The 15,844-nt window shown below is 45.6% G+C and overlaps 1 protein-coding gene across 1 annotated transcript in view; it reads right to left on the bottom strand.

Moving 5' to 3' along the window:
• The window catches only part of LOC119378544 (transient receptor potential cation channel subfamily M member 2), a gene marked incomplete at its 3' end in the record, with an annotated part of 45,895 nt that overhangs the window by 12,306 nt on the left and 17,745 nt on the right, over positions 1-15,844 (bottom strand). Inside the window, exons 2-6 of the mRNA XM_049411774.1 lie at positions 12,573-12,624; positions 11,398-11,642; positions 3,474-3,601; positions 1,700-1,891; positions 4-332 (exon numbers count right to left, since the gene is read on the bottom strand). Of these exons, the coding sequence (XP_049267731.1) occupies positions 4-332; positions 1,700-1,891; positions 3,474-3,601; positions 11,398-11,642; positions 12,573-12,624 (946 nt within the window). The remainder of the gene's footprint in view (positions 1-3; positions 333-1,699; positions 1,892-3,473; positions 3,602-11,397; positions 11,643-12,572; positions 12,625-15,844) is intronic.

Here is a 15,844-nt window from a genome sequence, read left to right as displayed (position 1 = left end):
CACTCGCAAGCATCCGACAGGTCCTTCTTGGTGTTGCCCTCGTGGACTAGGTTGGCTAGCCGTCCGTACGTCATGGACACCAGCAGTGCCAGGTGGATGGGCTGGTCACAACACTGCCACAGGCGCCTGCCCAGTGCAGTGCGCTGCGTGAACGCACACCACAATGCCAACAGGGCCAGAGCTTTGCGCTCGGCTGCCCCAGGGTCCAACGTGTAGATGCCTGCTGCATTCATGGACAGCTCCTGGCTGTCCACAAAGTTGTGCAGGCCGGTCAGAGTCTCAATCAGCCAGTTCAGCTCAGTGTCAACAAAGTGCTTCCCCAGCTTGGAGAACTGTTCACGAGAAAGAAAATATTGACGCAATTATACAAAATGTGCATGTTCGTAAGCTAATGGACCTAAGAGATTAGCGATACTACAGGTAAAATGAGCAGACAATTTTATTTGGTATGCCTCGCATGTGCTATCGAAGATTGGCCAAGAATCAGATGGAATTGGAAAAACAGATATTTAGTCCTCTGAAAAGGCAAACCAAGTATTCAGGGAAAACATTAAAGTGAGAGGCAAACATAATTAAGGAACCAAAAGTTAATCAAAAATGGGCTTATCTCAAAGTTTGGGCCACAATGTTAATATGATGCTACTACATTTGCTTATGCAGTCGTGACACGTGCAGACAGTTCAGGCAGTGTCATTAAAGGCCAACTCCGATGATTTTTCGAGGTCCATGGATCTCAACAAAATTCACTGGGTACATTCCTTTTCACGTTCCCGTTATTTATGCCAAATTACAAGCTGCAGACATACGCAGATTCATTGCAAATGAATTTTATTGATTGCCCCGACTCCCCCCACCTCGCTTCCCAGAATTATTGGCAACATTGTGTGCATGACGCCATTTCTGTTAAAGCGGAAGTGACGGAACCGAGGGGCCCCTAGAGCGTCTGCTATCCACAAGGCAACAATCGCGTGTGTCTGGCGAGCGCTTCGATGGCTGGGCGTGTGAATTTCAGTTCCTTGTGGTAATGCGTGCGATGGGTGGCAAGTGGTGTCGCGTTGTGGGCTGCACACGATTCCCCGTTGGCAGTCACGAAACACTCGCACCTAACGATTACCCTGCGTCTCTTCTCAGCGATAGCATTTTACCCGATCACGGCCTCACAAACTTGAGCTGCCTGGACAGGTGGTGCCATCTGGCGGTGGAATGCGCAACCAGGCAAAGAGCTAAACAGGTGTGTTCCACTTCATCGAAGAGGAATGACCATTATAGTTGGCCTCCAAATGCGTCAAAATCGCAGCTGTCATTTTCCGACAGCTCAGCTTGTGCACGTGACACGGTCAGTCACACACAAGATTTCCGACGGAGTCACCTTTCAACTGAGCGTCTGCTCTTCGCTGCTTTCGCAGATTTCATACTACGTGCTGGCGGGACCGTCATGCCTTGCATGATTTCCGGTTTTGTCCCCACTTATACGTCACGCAAAGACGGTATGCTCGGTTGGGTTTCGGTTTCGGTGTTGCGCTTTTTTGCTTATTTAAAATTATTCTCCAATTTGCCGAGTATTTCTGCTATCGGGCCCGTGACGGGAGCGTCTCAGTAACATAAAAGCACCATTACTTTGACATGGCCAAAAAATCGCTGGAGTTGGCCTTTAAGGGCACTCAGCCTCACAAGAAGCACCAGCGAAGAGGTCACTTACGGGGCTGCGTCCCAGGGCGCCCTCCCAGCAGACGGATCGGAAGAACTGCTCTCCCTGAACTTTCTTGAAGAGCTGCTTGAGCCTACGGGGCGTCAGGTATTTGTGGACACGAAAGCCCCGCTCCAGAAAAATCAGCACAAACTCTTCGCGGCCAGGACGTATCAGGGCCTCTTCGAAGATGTCTCGGTCCACCTGTCGCCATCACAATGTTGCGAATGCAATTTGCAGTTCCTTGACCCGTACTGACATGATGCAGCTTCAGCGCACTCAACAAGGCCTGACCTTTATTAGCTGACCTGCTGCTAGGCTGCTTAAACCTAACTGCTACTTCCACTAAGCTAAATGGCAAGCTAAAAGTCAAAATGTAGTTTCCCAAGCATTCAGGCGCAGCCTGCACCAAGCAGTGGCAACATGCCTAACAGTTTTCATGGGTGAAGCCCGAGCACACAAAAATAAACAAACAAGCATACGTGGCAGTATTTTGTTCCAAATAAACTCATAGATGTGCATATAACTGACAAAAACAAGATTCCCAATGCAAACTCGACATATTGTCGAATTCAATCCCATTAGGTGTTGCTTCTTATTTATTTATTTATTTTTAAAAATGCAATGCAGTGAAACTTCACTTGAACGAACTTCAACGGACACCAGGAAAATGTTTGTTAAAGTGAAAGTTCGCTGATCTTTCAATGGCTATGTTACAACTTCTTATCAGGAGCTGAAGAAAACATCAGTTGTTGAAATGAAATTTGAGCCCTTTTATTTGCAATCCTGTTTGCTTGAATGTGTATTTCTGATTATTTAGCATCTTTTGAAAAATGTAGAAATCATTCACTGCACTTGTGCAGACTGCAGTGGTCATGAACGGAGTCATTGCGTCCATCCAAGCTCTCATAAACCTTCTCTGGCACAACACCATGCTGAGCAGCAAAGGGCTTCACTTTTTCCAAGTACATCAGTGCTTCTTTAGCTGAAATTATTGATGCTTCCTGTACAAAGGTTACTTTTCCTCCTCTTCTTCCTTCTGAGGTAGGCTGCTCATTACAATCTATTCTGTAGAAAGAGTGGTGCGTGTCCGAATGCAAGAGTCACAGGTGACACAGTCCTCAAAACACACAGCACTATCTGTACCATGCAGTACTTCAGACAATTTCTGATCAATAGAGGTATAGGATGGTGTCACAAAATATGTTTGTAGAAGTGAAATGTGCTCTGCACTAATTTTGTTAATCTGAAACGCGTTAGCATTGTGTCCAATGGTGCTTCGGCAGGGGATTTATAAAAAGTTCGTACAACTGAATAGTTTGTTTAAATGACGTTCATTCAAGTGGTATTTTACTGTAGTATTGCTGGGCAATTTGGCATCCGTTCATTTAGGAAAAGGCACGCGTTTAAGAAGTATAGGAAAAAAGAGACATGGCAGGTGTGTATTATGTCTCCCTTCAGTGTGTTGCCCATTGTTGCATGCCCTTTTCCAAAATTCACTGCATGCATCACTTGCCCGAAAGGCATCACACCTACTCATAGCTGTTTCGAAAACAGACAATGCACGAAAGCAAATTACCAGCTGCATTGACTGCATTCTGTGGTGCATGAAAGTGCAGCAGGCACCTCTAAATGCATCAGTGAATACAAAAAAACCTTATTTTGCCATTGCGCTCTAACTTGAAAGATTTACATGAACAGCTTTTAGCATATATCTAAACAAACAGATTTAAGTGGTTCCTTAGCAACCCCAAATTTCAGCTGCACAGAGTTCACGTCTGCTCACCTGAAATTTACAAGACGGGTCCTTCAAGAAGACCTGTGACATTGCCACGTCAGGACAATTCCAGTCGATGGTGAGCATGAGGTCCTTCTTCATTTGGTTGTACCGCAATACCCTCTCGGGCCTTTGGGCTGGAAATTAAGCAACATCAGTCACAGTTACACGTGACTGAAACCAAGTCAAATGTGCGCGTTTATACACTTTACTTTTCCTTCACAGATGTGTCAGGTAGAGTTGTCAGTGATACCAGGAATAGACATTAAATGTGTTCATTTATTTATTAAAGTATCTATTCTACAGACCTCCATTATGCAAACAATTAAGTAGCCCAAGGGTACCCACCAGGCTCTAACGTTTTGGAGCAGGGCTGGGAGCAGAAAAATGATTCCCTTGGAACAGCTTTGAAGCAGCAAATATTGTCCAGCACACGTGGCATTATGCTGTTTTTGAGCAGCTTCAGAACAAATTTGTAGCTTTGTAGCAGAGAAAGTGAATTTTGAGCAGTTGCCATCCTGGGAACACTCAAATTAGCAAGCTTTTACTTTAAAGAAAATAGGAATTCTAAGAGAGAAAGATTTATGTGCGAAGCTACGTAATAAGTAGAGCTGTGCGAATAGCAAAACTTTGAGTGCGAAGCGAATTCGAATAATAAAGATTGAGTGCGAATCGAATCGAATAATTTCGAATAATTTTCGAATATTTCTCAAACATTTTTCGAATAATTCGAAGTGAAATTACAGAAAAAGTTGCGGAGAATCCCTAAGTATGTTCTTGTGAGATAGCAACATGAAAGTGTTTCTTTTCGCTAGGTTGATGAAGCGCTGGTGGGGTCATATTTCATAGTTGTCTTTCTTATCAAGAATGAGGCAATGTAGAGGCCGAATTGTATTTACGTACATGATTTGGTGCAACCAAAGTGTTGCCGACAACACTTTACACGTGATAGGCAGAGATGCCATTTCTTCAGCCTCTCCTTCTCTTTCAACTTCTGTGGAAGGCCAACTGATGTGGCAGACAAGGGTGCGCTCCCTTCAAGTCCGGAGTTCCAAATCTGCCTCGTAGACGTCGATATGTAACATCTGAAATTTTGGATGCTAAAAAGCTTCGGCGTCCGATTTTTCGGACTTCCTGCCCAAATTTCAGGTCCAAAACAGCATTAATTGAGCCCCCAACTCTGCCACATCTTTCATCTCCATATTGGAACCAGCGTTTTCTTGAGTTAATACATTTGCGACCGTAGCGGAGCTTGAAAGGCAGCTTTGCCGCATAACGGGGGTGTGATGAGGTGAAGCATATTAAAAATCTTGGGACCACTTTCAATCAGACGTTGACTGTCTCTTGCCTAAGTTCGACCGTAACGGAGCTTGAAAGGCAGCCTTGCCGCAATACGGGTGTGTGATGAGGTGAAGCATATTGAAAATCTAGGGACCACTTCCAATCACATGTTGACTGTCTCTTGCCTATTAAGTTCGTCCGTAACGGAGCTTGAAAGGCAGCCTTGCCGCATTACGGGGGTGTGATGAGGTGAAGCATATTGAAAATCTAGGGACCACTTCCAATCGGACGTTGACTGTCTCTTGCCCACGACCTCCTCTATAAACTTACGACCTGCTCACCGGCGCCATCCCTACGGAGGCGTGTGGAGCTAAAATTGGCGTCTAGGGACCGGAGGTACCGCCAGGTGCCGCCACAACTTTCCCCCAGAGCAGACGACGCACGACCGTTGTGGCGCACTCGTGTGTGCGCGTTTCTCTCATTGTTTTTCTAGTCTCTAACGCGTGGATCGAGCAATCCACTGATTTAACGTCTCGAAGCAACATTCTGGCTGTGAGACGCACCGTGGTGGATGGCTCCGGGAAGTTCGTTACCGGATCTCAATCTCTGCGCGAGCGCTTTTGCGTCCCGATCTAAGTGCAGGCAAACGAAAGCAATATGCGACACATAACCCAGAGAACGTAAGCCTTATTTCCTCACTTTATTTTGTGCAGCGGCGCCTTACTTAACCGCTGTCTAGCAGCCGCAAGAATAGTTCGTTCGTGGGCGAGACGGTGCGATCTTGTAACGAATTGAAACCGAAGTTCATACGACGCAAATGAAGACGACATAAGGTACGAACGACGCATGCGATGACCCGTGTAAGTTTTCATGACCTGCCCGTCGCCCTTCAAGTATATCGTTGTCATACTGTGCACGGATGACAACAGAAGGGCGCAGACGTGCTATCGTCTGGGTGCTTTGGGTCTAGCGAACGTCTAACGATGGAAGCGTGCGACAAAACCGGCGGATATCATAACGTTGTTACAGCAATTTCTCGCACAAACAAATATTATCAAACACAGTTTATTGCAGTTATGGCCTCTGTTCGAGCGTAGCTGGCATTGCCGCGTCTCACACCGGCGATGCGACCACGCTTTTACTGCTGGAACATTCACATTTACGAGACAACAGCTCTTGCGTGCTCTATTTCCATCATAGGAATAACGATGTATAGAAACGCGAGTTTCTTTTATAATCTAAAGCATGCTTTTTAACTGGCTAAATCACTTTGCACTCTCCCTATATTCCACGAACTTTTAGCATTAACCCACATTATATTTCCCACCAATGATGTACTTTTCCTGATGCTGCCTGAGGCTTCAGCTGCCAATTGTTTCCTTCACATCATCATAGGCGTGCGCAGAGGGAGGGCAGGGAGGCGCCCCCCCCCCCCTAGTCACCTAAGAAGAGGGGACGCAAAGTCTGCCCAATACATTGACTTAATAGGGAGGGGGGGCACATCGATGAGCCTTCGCCCCCCCCCCCCTCCCCCAGGGAACCCTGCGCACGCCAAACATCATGCGTGTGATGCATGATGTGACACACATCAAAAGCCTCTGTAGCATGAGATTGAAGAACGAAATTTTATTTCACCTGATGCCTTCACCCTTACAATAAAATGCTTAGCAGACAAAGTCCCTTATGACCGCTATAAACATGGGCGTCAGTAGGATTTTGTCTTGGGGGGTGCAAAACCGTGTTACATAGCGGCTGGGGGAGGGGGGGGGGCGATGGTGTGGGTTGGGTGGGAGACAGTGCTGATGTGGCTTGAGGGGGGCAAGTGCCCCTTTTGCACCCCCCGACGCCCATGGCGATAAATGTGCATAAATTGCTTGCTCAGTGCTAAAAATTGGAATTTTCCTACAAGTTTAACGCTGAAAAACATTTGTAAGTGGCTGTATTCACACTTTACAATGGCAAGAAACAGATAAGTAAGCTTATGGTTCAAACGAATGTCTTATTCCCAGAATCAATGGTACACTGCAGCACCAGTAGTAAATAATAATCTAGTCTAAACATTGCTTTTGAAGCATTAGATACCAATACAGGAAAATCTAATCTGCAACGAAAATGTTGATACCTGCAAAATGCAATTTATTAGTGCACACAAACATTAACAGTACAATCAACAATACCTCTAGTAAAAAAAGTGAGCAGTACAAGTAACAAAGGACATAAAGGAATATATATATATATATATATATATATATATATATATATATATATATATATATATATATATATATATATATATATATGCACATTCTACCTAGCACGTCCCACGCTTTTCCTACAGTCCATCAGCATTCCATCTGCAATAACTACTGGCAGAACTAAAATTCAGCCCTGCTCAAAGCAAAATACTGCCCGAGGATCCAGTAAACACTGCTTTTGGGACCAGACAAAATCTCCCAGATATCAAACAACTTTCAAATATCTCAATGCAGGGGTGAAAAATATCATGACCCGACTATTCTGTGTCCACTGCAGGGTAAAGACCTCTCGCAATGATCTCTTGCCCCGTCTTGCACACGCCAATAACGTTTTATCCCTCAATTATCAATTTTTGAATTTCATCAAGCCACCTAACTCGGCTGTTTACCTCGGCTGCGCATAGCCATCCCTCGATATCCACTCCGTCGCTCTCGCTACACGTTGGTTATAGGTCCTGTGCACTACATTGCTTGCCCAGGTCTACTTTTTTTTCTATTAAAGATAGATGTGACAAGCGATAGCCTTCGAGTGCCACAACGTCAAGCGAACGCACGCGCGCCCCAAGCAGAACAGCGGCTTGGCGGCTGCAGCGATGGGGGTAAGTTGTGGCGCCAAGGCGTGCTGCGGCACTTTGGAGAACTAAAAAAAAGCAAACAAGCAAAAGCAAATCTGGCGACACGGGGAGCGGCGGCATGAGCAGGTCGTAAGTTTATAGAGGAGGTCGTGCTCTTGCCTAAGTTCGACCGTCACGGAGCTTAAAATACAGCTTTGACGCATTACGGAGGTGTGATGAGGTGAAGCATATTGAAAATCTAGGGACCACTTCCAATCACACGTTGACTGTCTCTTGCCTAAGTTTGTCCGTAACGGAGCTTGAAAGGCAGCTTTGCCGCAACACGAGGGTGTAATGAGGTGAAGCATATTGAAAATCTAGGGACCACTTCCAACCGGACTTTGTCTCTTGGCCAAGTTCGACCGTAAGGAGCTTGAAAGGCAGCTTTGCCGCAATACGAGAATGTAATGAGGTGAAGCATACTGAAAATCTGAAGGGGTCATTTTCAACCGGACGTTGACTGCATTTGTCTTAGGCAAGTTCGAATAGTTCAAATAGTAAAATTTCAGTGCGAATCGAATCGAATAGCAAACACTATTCGAAAAATATTCGAAATTTCGAATATTCGCACACCCCTAGTAATAAGATCTTATGTTCTTCTTGCCAAGCAACTTAAAAAAAGAAATCAGATCAATTTGTAACCGTATGGAACTGTAACGGTGGTACGAGTTCTAGTATATAGTCAAACCCATTTATAACAATTAACGAACTTCGTACAATGACTTATGCTTTATACCGAACAAGCGAAGCTGTCTCAACATTATTCACGTGAAATGCGCTTTCCATAATGAACTGTATATCGGATATATTGAACTTAGTGCTCGCACTTGATGTACACCCACGTGCGCCGATGAACCGTGCCAACAGAACCGTGTTGCTGCAGCAGCAGATGAGAAAGAGAAAACATGAAAGGTGGTTTCGCTGCGCCAGCCACGAGAATTTCATGCGAAAGACAAATGGGTTGTCGATAAAGTCACTTTAAGGAAGGCACAACTAAGTGATGCGGCCTTGCACGTTGAAGAGACGGGGAGTGCAAACACAGACACAAGAGAGAAGTCCTGCAGACACTTTGTGGTGTCTTGACTTCTCTCTTGTGTCCGTATACCTGTGTGCATGCGTGTGTGTGTGGAAATGCTCAAATTACAATTCGCTAACAGCTCAAAAGTAAATGAAAGCTGGCATGAATGAACAGGCGACGGTGGTATGTCCCGGCAGCCATGAGTCAAGCAGTCCCGCATGCAGAGTGCTGGCAAGTCTTGAGTCGGATATGATTGTAGAGCAGCTTTACCTGGGAGTCCAGTTTCGCCACCTATGCAGGTGGCATTCTCTGTATACACTGGCAGCAAATGAATGCAGATTGTCCAGTGTCACATACGTCCTTGTAAACTTCAGGTTGGGGGCCGCCATTGTTGTTGCAAGCCAATGGTTTAATACGTATGAACCACGATTCCAGGAGTTTTCTTTTGCCCCACTTTTGTTCCCGAGCCAACGTCATCGCATCGCTTAGGTCGAAGCTATGTCCTGTGCAGAGGTGTGCATGGGTGCTGTTGCGACTTGGGTAGTGCGGCCAGTGTGGACACAAGTGGACATTGTGCCCGGAGCAGTCAGCAGGACAAATTGATGGAAGAAAATACTTTATGTACAAGTATTTACACTGTTCGATCTCAGTGAACATGCACCTGCGCTCTTCGGTGAGCTGGATTAAATAACATGGTAGGGGTCCGCCCCCTCTTTCTTCTCTCCATGCAGTGGCCAGGATTCCACCAATGCTGCAGCACTGGTAGGTGCATAATGAAAAGTACACCCGCACCTCGAAAGTCAATGTCCAGAAGACTGACACCTCGGATGACCCTTTTTTGGGGAATTGGCAGCTCGTTGACTCCACTTAGTCGCAACTGAACAGGATAAGGCCAGGCTGGTGAGAGGATCTGCACGGCGTCGGAGAGGCAACACCACAAGTGCACGGAGTGCTACTGTTTGTCTCCTCGATCCCACTCAGAAATATTGTTCTCAGTCGATGAAAACCATGGGAGAACGGCGAGTGGCATCGGCAGTCGGGGCCGCCAAGGCGATGGCACAACAGTGCATAGGTGGCGAAATGCCTATGTCATTTCTTTAATAATTGTTTTGTTACATCAGAGTAAACCTTTTACAATCATGAATTCAATCGTCTTTTGGAACATTTTTGCGTCTAAAGAGATGTATGCATCCTGCATCTGCGATTTTTCTCATGGAAACAAAGCAACGTCTTCGTTCCCAGCTCGCATGGTACACGGCCATTTCATCATCTTATAGCCTTGACACAAGGGCACTCTAAAGTCCTTTACATGAGGGGACATCTTCCGGATAGGCGCTCATGTGCAGTGACACACGACAAAGGACTGTCTTCCTCCCGGCAATGTTCCTTTTCGGGAAAGCAGATCCTGCATCAACTTTTCGAATGTAAATCTTGGCTCTCACACACAGCGTGCACAACTCAACAATGCAGCCTTTCAACGAAGGCTCTGTAGGTGCCACCTAATCCCCTCTATGATGTAGTTGTGCGTGACCCCCTAAAAATGCACTGTCAAGGTAGAGACGTCACCCTCTGTACACCCGCATGAAGTTGCTAGCGCTGCCATGTCGAATTCCGGCAGTGTCATTTGCTTTGTAAATAGTGTGGTGCATTGTAGTCTGCACAGTGGACACGTCAACAAAAACCCCAATTAAAACAGCGTGTTTTTTTTTTTAATGTTTTCTCTCCTGGTGATTTAACAAGCAGTGCCTCTTCTTTTGTGGCGCTCCTTTGAGAGACCGGGGCTAATTGTGAAGGCCACGAACCACCTAAGGAACTTGTGCGGTGCCGTATGCCATCAGTGCAACTTTTCTGCAAATTGTCTTTCAGAGCAACAAAATGGGCTTACTGTGAAGTATGTCTTTCAGAGCAACAAAATGGGCTTACTGTGAAGTACTGTACTTTATGCCCACATGTAAGGTATATTAGGTAACAAGACGAAAAAGTATGTGACCACCCCCTTTTTGAACACTCCGCTAGCTTTATATGATCCTTTCGTGTTCAAGATGTCCCCGCCACAACGGTGTAGTATTTACAATACCGTCTCTATAGCTTAATCCCGAGCTTCCGGCTAGTCAACAATAGTTACTCATTCACGGTAGCACAGCTCAGCATGGGAGAGCGGAGCCCGTTAATCAGCGTCTCGCTGCGCCGCAAAATGACAATCCATGGCACTACACCTCTGTCTGCAAGGTATTTCTCACGGTCATGCGCTGCACAGCCAGTTACAGGGCTGCCATGGGCACTGCAAGGACAGCCAGTCAAATCAGCAATGTTCGCACCGAGAAGTCTTTTCGATCATGTAAAGCAATTCTAGAAAAAATCCAGGATGACTTCAGGCGCAGGTGGCTGTTTTGGTCAGTGGTACACGACAGCAGAAAAAAATTTGGGGGGGTGGGGGGGAGGCTGTAGCCCGGTCAGCCACCCCCTGGCTACGCCACTAGCTTTATGTGTACTAAAATGTTGTTCTGGCACAGAGCTTCCACCCCTGTCCCACAGGCACTTGCGCCAGAGTTTTCTTTAGTAATTATCAAAGGAATCTATGCACTGAGATCTCTGGCACAGCTGGAGTGCCTTCAGGCTAACAGAAAATGTGGCATACTATGAAAAGTGCAACTATTCGCAACTTTCATGGCCTGTAGGTGGTGTCGCTGTACATCCAACAAAACGGGCAAAAATGGTCGTGATAATGCATGCTCGCAGAGAAGACCGTGCAAAAGTTAACGTACCTTTGAAGAACGCATTCAGTAGGATCTCATCAAGGCGTGTCAGGTCACAGGAGCGGCTTCGGATGTCGACGAGTGTTAGACAGCGAGACTGGCAGGAGAGCCGGGCACACTCGACGATGCGGTCTCGCAGCATGTTCCGAGCCAAGGCATTGTCTCGGTATGCCGGGTAGAGCAGGCACAGCATTGAGGCTAGCTCGGGTTTCAGGAAGTTCTCCACGAACTCGGCATCCCACACGGCGGGACTCCTGGGCATGAAGAACAAGATGCATTCAAGGCAGCTTCTTCAACATGAAACAAGCCATCTCCAAGCAGCTGCCTTATGCAGCTCTAAATGTTGTGCAGTCCTAAATATTGCAGCTGAAAAGCCAACAGTCACTGCTCCTTGTCCACGGTCACTTATGAGGCTTCTTTCACAGGAAGCCAGCCCCAAGCCTCACTCCGAGAACTAATGGCAATGTTCTGCTGAAGTCACTGTGTATGGTTGATGGCCGAACTTCTTTTATTAAAGACATCATCAGGGTTTCTGAGCCAAACCTCCTTGTCTTGCAAATGCCATGACCAGGCAAAGATAATGTAGTTTGTATATATCTTGGTTCCACAAGGCAATGTGACACAAGACTGCATAACACAGAGATCTACAGTATAGTGCATATGCAAATTTCCATTTAATTATGGTACCGAAACATGACAGTTATGACCACACCAAGCGAAATGTCTGTATATTCTGAAGTAATGAACTTTCCCAGATTTTGAATAATGTTCTTTCAATAATTTTCAATAGTTTTGTTGGTGCATTTTTCATGGTGCTGCATAAAATCATGAATTGCGATTGTTACTGTGAGGACTTGTCTTCAAGTCGGGTTTCCAAAAAGACAATTCTTCCTTTCTTTTACTTTTGTTTTAAACATAGCTGCAGTACTATATTGTTGTGGCGTTGGCACCTTAAGGTCGAACACTCCATTTTCAATCATAAAGTGCGGCGGGGGCCCACCAGTGCCCGTTGCTGACGACTCTTTCACTAGCAGAGGCACAGCGAAAAGTGGCAAATCTTATGTTACATCCACCCGAGTGACAATGGCTAACCACTGAGAACGAAAAAAGCTATGGTCAGTGGCATCTGCTTGCCAGTTGCATGTGTGCCCTCTTCCATATAGCTCACATGACCCCATACCCACCATGCCACTGACGCCTGGTTGCCTGTTTTGCTGCTCACCAGCTCCTTTTGTTCTTGTATGTAATACATACGGCACGTTTCAAATCACAGTGTCAGGCCCCAGTTGCTCATGTGATGTCCATGATCAAAGCTCCTACCAGCAACAATTACAGAGGTGAACACCGGAATAGACCATCCTTGAGGATTGGGAACCAAAGTGGAGGTTGCAGAACGAGCTCACGGTGTGGTGAAAGTGGCGAGCAACGCAAATCCAAGTGTTCACAGACCAGGATGTCACAGGTGAATCAGTCCAGGAGCTTTCGTGGCAAGGACTCGTCGTGTGGTCGCAACTCAAGAGCTGAAATTCGCAACTGTTCTCTGTTGCTATACCATGAAGCGAATACGTGGTTCCAGATATAAAGGTAAATAATTTCTTCCTGGTTCCAGACCAGAAAATCAGCCAGATTCAGGAAAGTGTGCACGAAAGTGCCATACATGACAGTAAACCATGTGGGTGATTTTATTCAGTCGTGGTTGACGAAGTCTTTGTAAATATTTGGTTCCAGTTACGTGAAACACTTCGTATAAGCACGATACAGGCGGCACCCCTAAAAGCTATGACAATAGAACATGATGTATTTAAGGTCAGACAATAGAAAACTCAGTGCCTATGGAAAATGGAATAAAAGGGCTCGTGAGTATACTCATGGGAAAAACTGAGTGCTTGGTATTATGTTTCTCAAGTCCCCATCGTAACATCTTTAAAGGGGCCCTCCAACGCTTTTCCAGACCTCACTGTTTTACATTTTTTACTTGCGGGTTGCATAGACTGAAGGCTGAAGAGATTAGTGCAGCAAGAACGGCAGCGATAGGAGCGCACAGTCCGAAGTTATTCAGCCTACAAAACTCAAAATGCAATAAAATAGAGGCCTACCCTCAACTTGATTTTTGCGGGGTCACCTGACCACGTTTCACTCGCCCTGTGACGTTTGATGGCGCCCCAATGAAATTAACTGAAACATCCTACGTACGGGAAGCTTGCATAGCATGTTGCCCGTTATTTCCAAAGTATTGAGAACGCCGTTGCGATAGTAACAAACAATATGGTGCATGAAGAGCGACCCGCACGTGCGAAACAAGGCAGCTCACGAACGCCTCTATCGTGTTTTGCAGTTTTAGTGATTTTTCTTGTTGCGATGGCGTCTACATTGACAGTCTGACATTTTTTTTTTCCTTCAGTTTCTTCAGACAACGGCGCCTGGAGCGTCCCCTGCGTGTTTCCTCCGTGACCGTGGCGTTCGGCGCATTCTTTGCCTGGCGCTGCAGTTTTAAAGCCAAAAAAGCCTAAGGGCGTCAGCCTATTCGGCATTTAGTGAAAAACATGCTAAAGAAAAATGGAACCCAATAATAATCCCTTTTTTGATGCAACGCCATGGTCACTTCTAACATTACATTTATCCAATCACAGGCCAGCGCTCTGTGTCGTCATTTCTGCCCGCAATAGTTCTGGCGAGCGCCACTACGCGTTGATGCAGTCGGCACCGACGTAGGTGCTTTAAAAAAAGTGTTGGAAGGCCCCTTTAAGATCTTTTTCTTATAATTTCCATTATTATACTGCAAACTCAATTTCGTATTTTACTAAAACCAAGGCAGAATTTTGTTACTGTATACTCTAGGCACGCTCAGATTATTTTACCTTTGACCTCAACATCGCCTGGATATAACAATAAACTCACATGGAATGTGGATATGTAAATAATAGCAATGACAGAGACAGTTAAAAAATAAGAATAAAGCAAAGAACACATTTTAGCAGCAGGTTACAAAGGACATATCACAGTAAACAGACGGTCGAAAGCTATACAGAGGCCTAGGTAATGTATGGGCTGCAAACGGAGAACAACAAAGAAAGCACTTGTGCTAACAATAAAATTATCATTAAAATAACTTATTGAATAATTTTGCAGGGAGAACAAAAATATGGTGCGTCCAAAATATCTTCTCTTACGTAAATGCTTGTTCTATTGCATCTAGCATCGGCACCGGTGGTGCGACGATTGTTAGAATCTCATTTCCATATAAGTCGATCTCATCGTATGTAAGTCAAGCTTACATCCGCGAGATCTTTCAAATCGCTGATGTGTGGAAGCCACGAGACGCAAAGCAACCCCATTCTTGCATATTCTTGAGACGTTGCAACGAAGTACCACGCAAGACAAACTTCGATAATGGCAGTATAGCGGCATCAGAATTTGAGTGAAAGACGCCGCACGCATTGGAGTATGCAGCACAGAACAATGGCTACGAACAAGTGTCATGGCACCGACACAAATTAAAAGAAAGAAAACATCGGGGAAACAAATGGTCGGATGGGCATAGAGCATTCGCGCACATGTTTTTGGCTATAGTCGGGTACAACTTTAGAAAAAAGCGGCATTTGCACCTCAAAGGCGGATGCACACGCGTTTCCACCAATGGGCGCGCGCTCTAGACTGACGTCACGAGCCGGACGGCCGGTGACTCCGCTCAAGGAGAAGAAGCGGGACTATTTCTTTGCCGCGGAGGCAATCGGCTGCGGCGCTTCGGTCATATGGGCGGGGCCTCTCCTTTTTTCTAAAGTTGTACCCGACTATAGATGGCTCCAGCGCCATCACGTGACTGCTCCACCAATAGGGCGGAAAGATAAAAAAATGTCTGTGTCATTAGCTTTATTCAAATGGCTTAGTATCGGCTTGAGAAGCGCAGTTAAGCCGACGTTTATTGTTTCGCGCGGTGGTGTTTCTATAGAAGTATCTTGTATCTTAAGATACATGATACATTAGGTATTGAATGTATCGGAAATACAGATACAGATGCTCGTTTTGCGAGTCGTATCGCGATACAGATAAGTAGACTCCCGTTAAGACGAACTGGAAGGGACCGCGGTCATCTGTTCGTCTTATCAGGAGTTCGGCTTGTCAGGAGTGCCCCCAAAAAGAGACATACTAACAGGCCAAGTGCATCCAAATATGTTATTTCAAAACACTGAACGGAGTAGACTTACAATGGGGGCAAAAAGACAACAAAAAGCATTTACTTGACTCATCTAGGTAAAAACTACAAGCAGAGTATTTACACGAATCGTACGAGCACCTGATTTCGCGGGTCCAAAAATAAAAATTTCATGAAGATACAGCTACCACACTTTAATGATAAAACTGTAGCACGCTCCTATGTTGACGATTACAAAAGAGAGAGAGAGAGAAGCACAATTTTCCTTCAAATAATGTAAATTGATTGTCCTGGCAGTTCCTT

Source organism: Rhipicephalus sanguineus, unplaced genomic scaffold, assembly GCF_013339695.2.
Source record: "Rhipicephalus sanguineus isolate Rsan-2018 unplaced genomic scaffold, BIME_Rsan_1.4 Seq866, whole genome shotgun sequence".
NCBI classification, from domain to species: Eukaryota; Metazoa; Arthropoda; class Arachnida; order Ixodida; family Ixodidae; genus Rhipicephalus; species Rhipicephalus sanguineus.
This window is presented reverse-complemented; position numbering and strand designations above follow the sequence as displayed.